Below are 17,087 nucleotides of genomic sequence, written 5' to 3' on the forward strand. Positions count from 1 at the left end.
GCATGCAACCAAATCGCTTGCGATGCGATTGACCCGACCGACCCAATTTTTTACATTGGAACCAATTTTAAATGGTCCCTGAGACCCGATTTTACATTGGCCCCAATGTTAATTGCCCCCCAGACCCCATTTTTCATTGTATGCCCCCCATTGTTATTGCCACGATCAACGTGAACCCGAAGCGTGGCGAGCGCAGCGAGCCCGCAAGGGGCAGCGGTACGCGTCCTCCGACCTTTTCATACCCCCACTTTCTGCGTCGGTGTGGAGTTAATTTTATATAGTGTGGCAAGCGCAGTGAGCCCCGCGAGGGGCCGCGCATTACTTCACAGATATTACGCATCCCCTCGCCATGCTCCGGGCTCGGTGGCTCGCTGCGCTCCACGCCGCAATAAACTCCACGCCGACCTGGATAGTGGGGGTATGAAAAGGTCGGAGGACGCGTACCATCGCCCCTCGCGGGCTCGCTGCGCTCGCCACACTTTCGGGTTGGCGTTCATCGTGGGGTGGCGTTAACAATGGGGGGGAATTTCACATACGAATTACCCATCAGGGTGGGTATACAATCAAAAATCGGGTATGGGGGGCCATTTAACATTGGTTCCTATGTAAAATCGGGTCCATCGCATTTTACATAGGAATTTAACATTACATACAATGCTTACAATGTAAAATTGGGTCGGTCGCATCGCATGACATTATAATGGATGGACCCGATTTTACATTTTACAAAAAAGCCAGAAATCGGGTCGGTCGGGTCCCATCGCATACCTTAAGTTAAGGTATGCGATGGGACCCGATGGGCGCCGTGCTAGGAAACATGTACCGTCACTTTATCTTTCATTTTAGTCCTTTTCATTTATCCCTCAGAGACATATACTGTACTAGTAAGCCTGCTCAAAACAAATGCTTCAAAAGCCATTCTGCTACCTTGTGATTGCCTCTGTGTTTGTGCATGTGTGAGAGAAAAAGATATGTAGTTTCACAGACTAGACATATATATATATAGATGATGCATACCTCCCAACAGTCCTGATTCACACGGGAACGTCCCGGTTTTCAGGGACGTTCCCGAGTCCCACCTGGGGCTATGCAAAGGATAGTAGTAAAAATACAAGAACAAAAAAAAACAGCAAAACAAATGTTATACTTCACGTGAGAACATCATGTTTAGCGGGAACAAAAGAGATAAATAAAATTTAGAAAAGAACTAAATAGCAGAGAAAGAGACAAAGAGATGTACAAACAATTCTGTAGTGTCCACTTAAACAAAATTGTAGCTTTACATTCAGTTCAGAGAAGGATACGGGAAAAAATAAAGGCGAAAACAGAATGTCAGATGTGGATCTCAGAGAAAGTAGCATAACACTGCAAATTAAAGAGGGTATTATCAATACAATTTTGTAAATCAAGTGCAAAGAGTTGTAGACTAGGGTTCCCAGAGAAGAAGTGAGAAGTACAAAGAAAATAGTAGAAAATTATTAGACGGGAAAGATATAGATGAGAGGATGGGATCGGAGGGCGAGAGTAGAAAAGTATCTAACTAAAAAGTTATATGGGGGAAGAAAAAAAATTGGAGCAGGTAGTAATGAAAAGAGTGGGAGAGAATGGAGGGGTGACAGGAGGGCCAAAAATGTGTGATTAAGCTAACCCAGGAAGGGTCGCATTGTATAGCTTGTACCATGGTGACCATACAATATAGAACTTGTCCTTCGAGCTGTTCTGGGGTCTGGCGATATATATTCCATTTTGGACACAAACCAAACATGATTGAGAAGTTCCTAATGGGTTGAGTGTAAAGTCGTTTCCAAGATCTAGCAATCTGGTATTTAGCTGCACAACTGATGTGTGGCAGCAATTTATTCTCATATTTGGATAACTGGCAAACTGTGGCACACAGAAGCAATCTAGCCAGTGAGAGGAAAGGGCATTGTGTGTAAAGTATTGACCAAAAATTAGCTAATTTTCGGCATGTTCACCATATGTTGAAAAAAGATCCTACTTGACCACAATGTCGTCAACATAGAGCAGTGGATGTGGGATAAATTGGATCTAGTCGTTCCAGGATTAGGTACCAGCAGGTATACACTTTGTAGGACTTCTCCTTAATAGAGACACTAATGGAGCATTTGTAAATGTTGAGACAAATCGCCTCCCAAGTTTCCTCCCCCTGAGCCGTACCTAGATCCAATTCGCAGGAGAGTTTGTGAGTCATTATGGTAGGGTACTCTTGTGTTAGTATAGAGTGATATATGTGGTGCCTCTATCAGTAGGTCGAGAAATGCAAATATTTTCCATCGCCGTAGGGTTGAGGGGTAAGTTGAGGGGCGGAAGTGATGAAGCAACAAAGTTCCGGACCTGGAGGTATTGGTAAAAACAAGATTGTGGGAGGGAGTGTCTGTCACGCAGTTCGGTAATAGAGTGTGGGGTTGATCCTCCAAGAATGTGGTGAAAGTGGGTCATACCTGCTCCTGACTAGGTAGAGGTCATATGGGGAGAATTTCCAGGGGGAAAAGAGGGGTGATGCCAAAAAGGAGTAAGGAGGGAAGGGTATGTGGACAGGGTGTATTTGGAAGAGAGTGAGTCCCAGACAGAAAAAGAAGTGTTCGAATCGGAGGGATCAAAGCTGAATGAGGCCTATGTTTGCAGGAAAGCCATGGGAGGTCAGAGACAGAAGCAACCCCGCTCAATTCAGACTCCAAGTCATGATTTGTATTTTTAATGTGCAGTATATGAGTTTTGGGTGTACAATTTCTGGAGGTTTAAAAAAACAAAACATATGATATTTTTGCCCCACCTTATGTCCTTACAATATGCAAATTAAATTAAATATAATTGAAAAATTTGCTGGTGGATTGGGCAGCCTGATCGCCGCATAGGTTGGCTGCAAACCTGGTCTCTTTATGGTGGCACGATTGCGGGCATGGTGGCACAATGGTCCCCCACGAGGAAAAATAGCAGGTGGCCATCGGGAACCCGGCTGTTAGTGTTTTGACAGTCGGGATCCCGACGTTGGGCAAATGCCTGTCGGGATCCCGACTGTCGGGACCCCGTCCGGCACCCCACAATTTTCAGGAGCCGAGCCTCCCGCTCGATCCGGGAGAGTATAAAAATATAGGGTAAAGTCGGTAATACAGTAGGTATGTAATAGGAATTTCCTGTTTGATAAAGACTTTTACTCCGAAACCTTTTCTTTAAGATAAAGTCCTCACATCAGATCTACTATTGGTCTAGAAGATTTCTGTTTGTTACTTGTCCAAGCGCTAGTCATTGGAGTGCCATAGCCAATATAACACTAGAAATTGCTCAGGAACAAATGTCTTTTTTCATTTACTTGTCAGGAACAATGGGGCAGATGTATTAAGCCTGGAGAAGAGATAAACTGGAGATAAAGTGGAGATAACTTGGAAGAGTTAACGCACCAGCCAATCAGCTGTGTTTGAAATATGACAGTTGGGATCTGATTGGCTGGTGCGTTATCTCCTTCCACTTTATCTCCAGTTTATCTCTTCACCAGGCTTAATACATCTGCCCCAGTGTACTCTAACGGCAGACGATGCAGCTCTATGCTCAGATTCCGCTTTCCGTCTCTCGCGTTCTGTTGGCATAAAAGTAACAACACTTCAGACTGGGGAAATACGGGGAAAGGTTACGTCATATTACATGCAGATTGATACTGGAGTTTACTGTTGTAATTATATTTAAACATGGGTAGGTATGGCGCATTTACTGCTCTGTGGTATAACCAAGAAGAAATCTATGAGTATTATAAGTAACTGCACCTTAGAACAGTGTAGAGCAATAATGTCCCCGTGTGCTTCATTTACTTGATGGAGCCGCTGGCAGGTATTCTCACAGCATGCACATAAAGGTTACAGTGCTGCCGATGAATCCTACTGCAATTACCTTTGTCAGGTGGGAAGGGAGCAATTATTTTCAGTTTGGAGAAATGATAGACATGGTGGGTAAAGCATATATACAAACCCAGATACATCCGAATGAATGAAATAGTATAAACTCTGCGGGGGAAACATAAAGCACAACAAAAAACAAGTTAAAATCATTGTGTGAAGAGCAGCTTGGCCCAAGTAGACGCTCAGCTGAGGTACAACGCAGGTATATGCAAAAAATAAGAAAGTTGAGGAATGTCTTAGATCTAGATACTAGACGAGTGTGCTGAACTCAATCTGTTGGAGAGATCATAAAACTAGGTCACCTTTTATGTTTTATTTATGATGATAGATTATGCATCAGCCATGGGACTTGATCTATATTGGAACTTTGTTTGGACAATGATACCTTCATTGCATATGTCAAGAACCATTTCATTTGGGCCCAACTGGCTGGAAATCCTGATTACTGTAGGCTATGCATGTACAGATGGAGCAGCTCCCATTGGATAGAATCGTCATCTATATAATCGCCAGCCAATGGAAGGGGGTGCGCGCGCATAAGATGCTTGCGTGCCCCATTCTGTTGGAGCCCTCCACCACCCTCAGCAGCTCCCCCGCAGACCCCCCCCCCCCCCTAACTGCCTGTCCAGCTCCTCCCGATCCCTGCCCGTCTCCCTAAAGCAGAGACGGGCAAGGAAACCGCTCCTCGCCGCTGTGCTGGTGGGGATGCGTGTGCAAGTGAGCCACTTGCGCATCCCTGGCAGATGGAGCACCTGTCCACCAGCCTGCGCCAGCTCAGGAGATCTGGCGATTCCTCAAATAAATCTGGTGATTCCTGTGTGCTGCCTGGTCACATTTTAGAAGCTATTTGCAGGAATAAGATGTTCCCATATACTTACAGAAAGTGTATTAGTGTCATACTTGTCAACTCTTCCTGACTGTCAGGAAGACTTTCCTGAAATAGTGGTGATCTCTCTGAAAAGTCCAGCAATCTCCCAGAAGCCAGGCAGGTAGGGTTCAACACAGCAATGACACCATGGACTGTTTCCAGCTGGTTGATGTTGTCCATGCCCTTCATCTCTTAGCAGCAGTAGTAGCCTCTGCCCCGGCCCAGCAGAGCTGCTGTGTGCTGGACTTCAGCAGTTCTTGCAGCTATCCTGTCCTGCAGCCATCCTGTCAGTGGAGGCACTTACGGGCAAAATTCCCTAAAGCTTCTGAAAGTGAAAAGTGGGGATGTTGCCCATGGCAACCAATTACATTCTAGGTATCATTTCTCTATTGCATCCTTGAAAATGGTAGACAGAATCTGATTGGTTGATATAGGCAGCATCCCCACTTATAGAAGCTTTAGAAAATGTATCCCTATCCAAAGGGTGAAATGTAATAGGATGAGAGATTCAAAAAGTGAGAGATTTGGTAAGAAATCTCCCGGTTTTTTAAAGCGGCAATCATTTACACTGCAAAGCCAGTTTGATTTTAAGGTGTAAATGATTGCCACATTAAAAAACCTGGAGTTTTCTTACCAAATCTCTAACTTTCTGGTTCTCTCATCCTATTAAATTTCACCCTTGGTGTCTGTTGTCCCATTATTCTCACCAATATATCTTGTAATAGATAATTGAAAATAGCAGAAAATGTGTAATTAATTAAATCAGTACTGATGCCCAGAGACGTTTCTAGAGAGGAGAGGACCCGCGTGCAGCCTCCATTGCGGGCCGCCTCCTCTCTGAAGGCGAGTAGGCTCTGGCATTATGCCAGAGTCTACTGTGCATGTGCAGGTCTGCCGCTAATACAGTAACTATGAAATTGCGGCGGTGGACATTTTTCAATTGATTTGTGCCTCCGGTGCTGAGATGCCTCCGCTGGACTCCGGAGGGGTAAGTATAATGTATGGGTGCGGTGTGGTCCCCCCTGGACCCTGTGTGCACCGTGCACACTGCATCCATTATAAAACGCCTATGCTGATGCATTAGAACTGAAACACAGAACTCTTTCGCATTAATAGAGGCTAACCACCCGATTCCCTCTAACTCCCGCATGTATGATTTACTGGTCAATTTAACATCATTTACATTTCCGACTATTTTCTCAATGCAGATCAAGAAACTTCAGCATGCCTCCAAAATAACAAAAGACCAAATGCTAATCAAGCAGCACTCGCAGGTGTGGTGGAAAGAGCAGAAACGTTTGAGCGAAAGTAGGTAAGAAAGCCAGAAGCTGTAATTAGATATGTAATTTCTTCAGCATCTGTACTGTTATATTACTGCTCTCTCATGAAATGTGATTATTCTCGCCGTGAATAGACTGAAGCGCTTTGTGTACGAATTTGACACCATTTTCATGAACATTTGAGAACTCTTTGCAAGTGCTGTAGTTTCAGTGAAACTTCTCACTATTGTTCCATGGTCTACATGACTAAATCACCTACTGGGAACGTTCAGCCGGTTACTATAGGCTACTGAAAATATAAAATAGCCATTTTATACAAAAGCTCCACACAGAAACATAGAATTTGACGGCAGATAAGAAACATTTGGCCCATCTAGTCTGCCCCTTCTTTAACCATATTTTTACACTTAAACCCATTATTTTTTGTAAGGATATCCTTATGTCTATCCCAAGCGGATAGTCACAGATAGTCACGCATATGGGAACTACCAGCGTTTATGGGAGTTCCCATGAAAACGCTGGGAGTTCCCATGGAAATCGCCCGGTGACATCAGCGCCATGGGCGGGCAGCTGACATCACTGGATGTCAGCTGACCACCCATTTCCTCTCGAGTGTACACGCATATTTAAGTGACCTCAGAGTTACTTTAGATATGCATGCACTCACCACATCATTTGATGGTCGGCAACTATCGAATGATGTGGGAGTTTCCCCCTAGCCAGAGAATGGATGTTTATGATAAACGTCCATTCGCAGCCAGTGCGTACGAATGCGGCATGCACACACCAGCATTTACAGGGCGGGGTCTGGTGGACTCGCAAGGCTGCGAATTCGCAGCCTTGCAAATCAACCAGAGTAACCCCCTTAGTACATGTCCCCATGTTCTAATACTTCTCTTCCTCTGACGAATGTCTCCATCCTGGATCTTGTTAAAGCCGTTGATATATTTGAGTTTCTATCATGTCCTCCCTTTCCCTTCTCTGCTCCAAACTGTACTGTACATATTGAGATGTTTTAGTCTTTCTGGGTAAGTTGTGTGATGTAGGCCATGTACATACATTTATTGACATTTATTTATGTAGCCCCAACATATTCGGTAGTGCTTTCCAATTGAGTATGATCAGATTTGATTGCTCAGCCAGAGTGCCAAATAACAAAATCAGTAGCCAGATATATGTGTGAGCAAAACAGATTGATCTGGCCTCTTGGCACTCAAGCTAAGCAACTGGTGGAAAACATGTTGGCAGATCATGGTTATACTCTACATCTTTCAGATACAGATGTGTCCACATACATCCGGCCTCCTTGCTCGTTGAACAGCCCTTCTAGTCATGCTGTGCCATGGCGTGACTCGCTAGCGCTGAGTATTTATCACATGACTTTTACCATTAAAATTCATCCTATTCGCAAACGGATGTGACTAGGATGCACTACCAGCTTATCTGTATACATATATTCTGTGCGCAACTGCGGTTGTATCTGCGTATGAAATGTTACACTACAGTGTTTTCCAATACAGCCAAAATTGCTCAAAGAATATAGGTATACTGCATACAGTTTTAATCAGTCTGCTTGTGCATCTTTTTCACATATTGATTCAAATAAAAGCCGTCCGTCACTAATGGAGTTGTTCTTGATCTGTGAGCTGATTCACACCAGGCACGCATGTCCCACTGTGCGAAATATTGAGGCAAATTGCATGAGGACTCATCTGTATAAACCCTGTCTTTGACACGGCTCAGACCCTGAACACACAGCATGGATTGAAGCTGGGGTTTCAGTAGTTGCCTCTGTTCACATCTGACCCCAGTGATGTCATCTCTAAGCGCCACTGTTGCCACCGGTGAACTTTTTTTTTTTACGTTTTGACCTGGGTCATCAAGACCCGGGTCACACCTTTCACAAATAAGCTGGAGTACTGACCCAGTTTTCCGTTCCTGGAAATAACCATGTTCAACTGCTGTGTCACTGACCCAGAATTCTCAATTCTTTTCAGATATAAGTAGGACCCGGGTTGACTCGCTGTGTCCCGGTGCAATATCTCATTTTTTTAAAAGAAATATTAGTTGCCAACTGTATTCTCAGGCAGTGCCAGTTGACAACATATTGATTCTGAACAAATTTTGGTTTTGTTTGGTTTACTAATTGTTTTGGGAGAATAAAAATGTATGGTAAAAATTGCTTTTGACCAGCGTTCACATAACAATAAGGGCAAGATTGTGGCATGTCAGCAAGTGAACCATTGGGCTAGATGTAATGCAATGCAAGTCAGACAGCCATGCGGGGTGCCAGCTGAACTGTTATTAAGGTGGCAGTCCTGTACAATGCAAAACCAAGCCTTGTAAATGACCGTCCCTTTAAAAAATAAACCACTGAGTTCGGCCAGCATCCCCCACAACCTCCAGACTCACACCGCAATACATCTCCTCCCTACCTTGGAAATATAAAAACTTGAAACATCACTGATCCCAATGTTATTTAAATATTTCAGGTGAAATGCAAGGCACAAAGATGTACTTAAGCCGTACATTAATGTATGTTTGACTCTGCTGCTAATAGGATATGCCCCAGGCTTGTTGATATTGTGGTGACAAAATGTTCTTGACTCTTCAACAAGGGTTTTCTAGACCAACTTGTAGAGCTTTTCGAATAATTGTATCGCCCACCATAAGTATTAAAATTACAAAAATAATTTTCAATTAAATTGCAATTTAATTCATGAAACAAAAGCTATTTTGTAGTTTCTGCTTGTAAAAAGTAATTTGTTTAGCAAGCTGCACTTTTTTAATTCGGTGAAATTGTTTAACGTTCTTGACTTGTGCCGTTTCAGAGATAAAGTGGAATTACAATTGCAAACTTTCCTTGAAGACAAAGGAAAAACATGCCAGTTCTTTGCAGACATAATTGACCTTGGTAAGCAATTTATGAGCTGCTATATAATGCTAACATGTTCGTAATGCTTGTATAGCTTTTTATATAATAGGGGTTAATACTGAGTAAGTAAAACTAGACATTGGTTCCCCCAGCTCACTGAATGGCATTAGTAAACAATCTTGAACACTACATGATAATAGAATTCAGAGATATTGGTTACATATACCTGCGCAGGTGTATGCTATGCCCCCAAGCCACCTCAAGGCTTCTCTGTATATTGGGGGTCCCTAGCGCTATATCTAGGCGCAGGGTGTGGCACCCCAAAAAACTAGCATAAGCTAGAAAGCCCAGAGCGGCACACCAGTTAAAAACTATAGTGTTAATAAATATTAGTGGTAAGAAGCCGAAGCTATGTATAGAGAGAGAGAGAGAGATATGAGATGTAATTAAAATATTAAAGAAATAGTGTTAGCATGCGCCTGAGTGGTATTACTGAACTAATTGAGCATCTACCACTATCTGTATGTATGTTGTGAGAGGCATAAAAGAGCCTGCATTAGGAGGAGATGCAGGTCCTGATATGCCACATGGAGTAGTCTGGGGTTGCTCCAAGGTAGGTAGCTCTTAGTTTGGATATATCAAGCAAGGAGCCATTATCATGTGGCTTCTTGCTGGTTATTCGTAGACCCAATTCAGGGTAATGGTGGTGTGGGATGCGGTGCCCCTGGACTGGTTGGGCTGGGTGGCTCTAGTGCGGCTCACCCTTACATTCTATTAACACTTTTTTTCCCCTCACTAACACTATTTATTTAATATTTTAATTACATCTCATATTGGATTCAGTATGAAATCCCGACGGTCGAAATCCCGAATGGGTCAAAATTCCGACAAGGACAAAATTCCGACATTTAAAATTCTGACAAGGACAAAATCCCGACATTTAAAATCCCAACAAGGTAAAAATACCGACATATAGAATGTACAGGTGAAAAAGTCAACATGACTTTTGGTCGACAGGTTGGGAGGTCGACATTGGTTTTTTCACTGTTTTTTTACACGAATGTTGACACAGTCGACATAGACACAGTTGGAAGTGGACCGCAGCTCCTCACTTCGCTCGCAATGCTTCGGTCACGGTGCCTCGCTGCGATCGGCACACTATTTTATTCTCCCACCATGCCCTAGTGGATGGTAGGGCATGAAATATCGCCTGTTGGCACATGTCGAGTTAAAAAACTGTGAAAAAACCCATGTCGACCTCGCGACCTGTCGACAGAAAGTCATGTTGACTGTTTCACCTGTACATTCTATATGTCGGTATTTTGACCTTGTCGGGATTTTAAATGTCGGGATTTTGTCCTTATCGGGATTTTGACCCATTCGGGATTTTAACCCTGTCGGGATTTTGACTGCATCCCCTCATATTTTCTCTCTCTCTCTCTCTCTATACATAGCTTCGGGTTCTTCACACTAATACTTATTAACACTATAGTATTTCACTGGTGTGCCGCGCTGGGCTTTCTAGCTTATGCTAGTTTTTTGGGGTGCCGCACCCTGCACCTAGATATAGCGTTAGGGACCCCAATATACAGAGAAGCTTTGACTTGGCTTGGGGCATAGCACACCTGCGCAGGTATATGCAACCAATATCTCTGAGTTCTATTATCATGTGGTGTTCAAGATTGGTTACTAACTAATTGCCATTCAGTGAGCTGGGGGAAACAATGCCTTTTTTACTTATACCCCTTTTACCCCAAAACGCCAGGTCGCACCTGGGTTTTTTATCCCTGCTTTAAGCCGTGTGCGACCCGGCGTTTGCTCCCTTTTACACCTCATCTCCAAGCGCCGATCGCTGCCGCCGGGACCCGTACTGCTGCGCTGGGGGCAAGGTAATCTGCTGGGCTGCCCCCAGCCCCCGTGCACCCCCCTGCCCTCGTCCTGGAGGTGAATGGATGCTGCACACAGGCATCCATTCTTTTCCTCCGCTGCCGCTGTCTGCAGAGTATAGCAGACAGCAGCGCAGGCTGTCTGTGCCCCCCCGTCCAACCTGCGGATGCTGCGGTCCGCAGGTTGTACATCCCACATTGATACGTACCCGTTTACACCACCCTCTACCCAGGTCCTAGGGTAGAAGCCCCGTGTAAAGGGACACGACGTGTCCCATTTAAACTGCCTCTGACCCTCCGAAGACCCGGGGTTTTGCTGCGATGTAAAAGGGGTATTACTCAGTATTAACCCCTCCCTTGCATGCACATGAGTGGTATTATTTAACTAATTGAGCATCTATCCCTATACATATGTATCTCTAATGGGGGCTACACATGGGACGACTGGTGTTTAGTGCTGAGCGATCTAGCATCATTTAGAATGCTCAGTACTGATCGCTCAGCACACAGCGCTGCACCACACTTATACCCCTTTCTCATTGCACAAAATTACCTGGTTCATGCCAGTTTCAGCAACACGGCAATTCGAACAGGGTAGAAAGAAGGGTTCTTACTGGTTAGTTGCCGTGTTGCTCTGCAGTGTGAACGGGTTAATCGGGTCAAGCGACCCGTTTCCCGTTCACATTATGGAGGAGACAGCACTTGGAGCAGCGCCAGCTCTAGATCAGAAATTTTGACCAAAAATATAAATCTAAAATCAGGTTGGATAGTTGAAATAGATTCAGCCATAAAACATACCTGACAATTTCGGAAGAATTTTTTTTAAAAAACTATTATTTATTAACAATTTCTTATATAGCACACAAATATTCCGCAGTGCTGTACAGAGAATATTTTAACATTCCCATCAGTCCACGCACATTTAGACATTCTAGGGTTAATTTTGTTGGGAGCCAATTAGCCTACCAGTATATTTTTGGATTGTGGGAGGAAACCAGAGTACCCGGAGGAAACCCACGCAAGCACGGGGAGAATATACAAACTTGGTACTTGTTTCTTATCACGGCCACAATCGCGGGCATTGTGGGGCAGATGTATTAAGCCTGGCGAAGAGATAAACTGGAGATAAAGTGGAAGGAGATAACGCACCAGCCAATCAGCTTCCAACTGTCATATTTCAAACACTGCTGATTGGCTGGTGTGTTATCTCCTTCCACTTTTTCTCCACTTTATCTCCAGTTTATCTCTTCGCCAGGCTTAATACATCTGCCCCTGTGTGCCTTAACTTTAAGGCACACAATGCGACGCGATGCCCACGATTTCCCCATAGGCTTCAATGTTAAAATATTTAACATTGAAGCCTATGGGGAAATCGTGGGCATCGCGTCGCATCGTGTGCCTTAAAGTTAAGGCACACGATGCCCACGATTTCCCCATAGGCTTCAATGTTAAAATATTTAACATTGAAGCCTATGCGATGGACCCGATTTGTCCATAGGCTTCAATGTTAAATTATTTTAACATTGAAACTGAGTCCATTTAACATAGTAAAAAATGGGAAAAGGCCGAATAAGGGCCATTTCTCATTGGCTATGGCCCCGTCATGTGTGTAAAAAATAATGGCTCCCCATTGTGTCCGCCACCCCACGATTAACGCGAACCCGAAGCGTGGCGAGCGCAGCGAGCCCGCGAGGGGCGGCGGTGCGCGTCCTCTGACCTTTTCATTCCCCTACTATCCACGTCGGCGTGGAGTTGAGAATAGATTAGTGTGGCGAGCGCAGCGCGCCCCGCGAGGGGACGCTGATACCTGTGAAGCCCGCGACGGGACGCAGGGATCTGTGAAGGTATCAGCGTCTGCTCGCCACGCTTCGGGCTCGGTGGCTCGCTGCGCTCGCCACACTAATCTATTCTCAACTCCACGCCGACGTGGATAGTAGGGGAATGAAAAGGTCGGAGGACGCGCACCGCCGCCCCTCGCGGGCTCGCTGCGCTCGCCACGCTTCGGGTTCGCGTTAATCGTGGGGGTGGCGGCCACAATTGGGGGCCATTATTTTTTACACACATGACGGGGCCATAGCCAATGAGAAATGGCCCTTATTCGGCCTTTTCCCATTTTTTACTATGTTAAATGGACTCAGTTTCAATGTTAAAATAATTTAACATTGAAGCCTATGGAGAAATCGGGTACATCGCGTCGGTCGCGTCGTGTGCGTTTTGGTATGCACCCGACGCGACCGACACGATTTTTTACGACACGACCACCACGATAGAAATCGTGGTGGCCGTGCTAGGAAACAAGTACCACAAACTTCACACAGTTAGGCCCATGGTGGCAATTGAACCCATGACCTCAGTGCTGTTAGGCAGTAATGCTAACCATTACACCCTCCGTGCTGCCCCAAGTTAAGTGGTTAAGGATAGAATGCAAAGAAATGTATTGGTGTTGTAGAGTTATTTATAATGTGACAGAACAAGTGGTAAAACGGAAGCAGTAAAGTAATGAATCAAACTTGTATCTCCCACAATCCCTGGCAGGAGAAAGCGGGTGTGGGAGTAAATAGTGACAGATAAGTGTCTGGATACAAAGTAGAACCCAGATTTGTAATAGTGCTGCCAGATTGAATGTAGTGTAAAGAATGAGTGGGAAGGACAACAGGAGATACTAGGAACCTCATGCAGTCATACATCTTATGTTCATCACAGATATATCTGAAAGAACGTACTGTAGAACAGCTGTACAAGAGCAAATATACATTTGGTATAAATTAGCATGTGTCAGTGATAACAAATCACTTTTTTACAACTTTAAATTGAACTCAAAGTGGTTTTCAGTCTATTTATAATGATTTTATTATTGATCAGACACCATCCTCCTACTTTATTTTCCATTAGTTTTAATCATTCAGTTGTCACTTAAGAGTTTGACCTATAATCAGTGTTAAATAGTCATATGTGCTTCCAAAAGTCCTTATCCTGTATGTGTCTGAGAGAGAGAGAGAGAGAGAGAGAGAGAGAGAGAGAGAGAGAGAGAGAGAGAGAGAGTGGGCAACCAGTAACTCTCCAGCAGTGCCTCTGCCTATCAAGACAAATTAGGGTTGTTGTCTGATACTCCATTATGGGGCACATGTGGTATCAGTACAGGTTGTGTGCGCTGATACTGCTTCTCCCCCACAGGACCGCTGACAGGGGGGTGCCCTGAGTACAGCTGTCCTGGGCCCCAGCCTCTGGAGTGGCCCAGGCAGCTGCCCACAGCGGTGCCAACCCCCCTCCCCTGGCACCGGCACACCGCCTCCCCCTCCTGGCGCTGGCGGCCCCTCAGCCAGGCATGCACAGTACAGCCTGCAGAGTGCCGAACCTAGGACACTGAGGGGCTTGGCGCTTTGCAGGCTCCACTGTGCTGGGCGATGCTGCATGAAGGTAAGTAATGGTAATGTAGAGGCGGTGTGCTGGCAGGCACGGGCGGGGAAGCTTGCGGGGGGTAGCGATGTGCCGCCGGGGGCCCGGACTGTAGGTCAGTCCCGGGCCCCAACAGTTCTTGTGGCGGCCCTGCTCCCCCATGTAGATCTTCGCAGCTTACCTCCCAACTTTGTAGCCATCCTGTGCGGGACTCCTTGCGCTGCGAAGCATTGCGCTCCCGGGAAGGGAGCAAGGCCTGTTCGAAAGGGGCTTCACAGGATAATGCTCCCACGAGGCTACACCCCCATTTTACTGCCTTACGGGCATGGCCAGAGCTCTGTAAGCTGCTGGCCATGCCCCTTGTCCCCCTGTTTGCGGTGAATATATGCTGTGCGCAGACCAGGGGGGACCAGGGGGAACTCCCAACTGGCCTCCGCTGGGACACTGCCAAAATAAAGGACAGTTGGGAGGTACAGTATGGCTAAGACACAGTCCCGTCTGCTTCTATTGCAGACACCAGTCCAGGCAGCCCAGCGATCAGGTCTGAATAACCAAGAGGAAAAAAAGAGGGTATGGCCCCGGCTCACGTAGTGAGATGGGACCTGGGGCACCTGACAGGAGCTGTTTTTACCCATCTGCTGCTCTGAAACGGGATGGTCAGTCCCGTGAAAACCAAAGAACAGAACAAAACAAATGAGCAGCGCTGTAATGAAAAAGGATCGATTGGTTAATCTATCACAAGACTTTAATAGCAGATGTATATTAAAAGGTGAAGGTCACCAGCAATACTAAAATAGATACTGTGCAGTTTCTAATTGTTCAACACATATAACAATAAAAGGTTCACAATCCTCACCAACCGTGGAGACTTGGAATGATAATTAGTCCTGGATGTAATGTCCAGGGGGATAGGCTGGATTCCCAGATTCTGGCCCTGGGGGAGAACCGCTGCGGTATCGCTGTGGGACAGGAGTGGCCCAAGGTGGTGCAAATGACTAACTCCTTCCAGGGCGTGATGTTAGAATGCGGCAATGTCCTCAACCTCCGTGGAGACTTGGAATGGTAGACAGTCCCAGCTGTAATGTCCAGAGGGATTAGCTGGGTTCCCAGTTTCTGGCCCAGGGGGAGAACCGCTGCAGTTTCGCTGTGGGACAGGAGTGGCCCAAGATGGCACAAATAACCAACTCCTTCCAAGGCGTGGTGTTGAAGTGCGGCAATGTCCTCAACCTCCTGGTGGGGCAATAAGGGTTTGTATCCAGATTGGGGAGATGGAAATATAGCATCCAGTTGGGGGTTCTCCAAATCGGTGTTCGAGAATTGAAAGGTTGGGAGGATGTGGCAAAGGGTCCTCCTGGGCCAGAATCTGGGAATCCAGCCTATCCCCCTGGACATTACATCCGGGACTAATTATTCCAAGTCTCCACGGTTGGTGAGGATTGTGAACCTTTTATTGTTATATGTGTTGAATAATTAGAAACTGCACAGTATCTATTTTATTATTGCTGGTGACCTTCACCTTTTAATATATATCTGCTATTAAAATCTTGTGATAGATTAACCAATCGATCCTTTTTCATTACAGCGCTGCTCATTTGTTTTGTTCTGTTCTCATTTGTTTTGTTCTGAATAACCCCCTATAGGTAGCAGCTTTGGTACTCTTTACCTAGCACGGCGCCCATCGTGGGGATCGCGGGCATCGCGGGCAGTACATTAACGTCCGCGACGCGATGCCCGCGATCCCCACGATTTCCCATAGGGTTCAATGTTAAATTTAGTGCTGGCCGCGATTTTACATTCAATGCTTCAATGGCCGCGATTTGGCCATAGGAATTAATGTTAAATGGGCCACAGAGCCCAAATAGGCACAATTAACACTTAAATGTCCCCCCAAATTTGTAACGCCACCCCACGATCCACGCCAACCCGAAGCGTGGCGAGCGCAGCGAGCCCGCGAGGGGCGGCGGTACGCGTCCTCCGACCTTTTCATACCCCCACTATCCACGTCGGCGTGGAGTTGAGAATAGAATAGTGTGGCGAGCGCAGCGAGCCACCGAGCCCGAAGCGTGGCGAGCGCAGCGAGCCCCGCGAGGGGACGCGGATATCCGTGAAGCCCGCGTAGGGCCATGTTTACCTGTGAAGGTATCCGCGTCCGCTCGCCACGCTTCGGGCTCGGTGGCTCGCTGCGCTCGCCACACTATTCTATTCTCAACTCCACGCCGACGTGGATAGTGGGGGTATGAAAAGGTCGGAGGACGCATACCGCCGCCCCACGCGGGCTCGCTGCGCTCGCCACGCTTCGGGTTGGCGTGGATCGTGGGGTGGCGTTACAAATTTGGGGGGACATTTAAGTGTTAATTGTGCCTATTTGGGCTCTGTGGCCCATTTAACATTGATTCCTATGGCCAAATCGCGGCCATTGAAGCATTGAATCTAAAATCGCGGGCAGCACTAAATTTAACATTGAACCCTATGGGAAATCGTGGGGATCGCGGGCATCGCGTCGCGGCCGTTAATGTACTGACCGCGATGCCCGCGATCCCCACGATTTCTTTACCCACGACGCCCGCGATGGAGATCGTGGGCGCCGTGCTAGGTAAAGAGTACCGCAGCTTTTTCTTTGGTTACCTCTGAAACTGTAATTTCATGAACCTAATTGAGCCTCTTCCAATGTCGACCTAATGACTATCGATCATCATGCTGTAGACCAAATGACCCCATTCCGATACAGTGTACCAATTTACCCAAACTCCACTCTCAATATATAATAACATTGTTGCAGCATATTTTACATTCAGAAATCAAAACAAAAGTGAAAGTCTGGGAGCAAATGAAAAAACAAACAACAAATGAGTAATTAATCATTCAGTCCAT

General features: G+C 45.9%; 1 protein-coding gene across 3 annotated transcripts in view; it reads left to right on the forward strand.

Annotated features, from left to right (window-relative positions):
• Nucleotides 1-17,087, forward strand: part of CCDC148 (coiled-coil domain containing 148) — a 171,977-nt gene that overhangs the window by 79,996 nt on the left and 74,894 nt on the right. For all 3 annotated transcript variants that reach the window (XM_083154014.1, XM_083154016.1, XM_083154015.1), the window contains 2 exons: nt 5,988-6,091; nt 8,891-8,973. In XM_083154014.1, coding sequence (XP_083010140.1) covers nt 5,988-6,091; nt 8,891-8,973 — 187 coding nt within the window. The remainder of the gene's footprint in view (nt 1-5,987; nt 6,092-8,890; nt 8,974-17,087) is intronic.

Source organism: Crinia signifera, chromosome 7, assembly GCF_055691185.1.
Source record: "Crinia signifera chromosome 7, ASM5569118v1, whole genome shotgun sequence".
Lineage (NCBI taxonomy): Eukaryota > Metazoa > Chordata > Amphibia > Anura > Myobatrachidae > Crinia > Crinia signifera.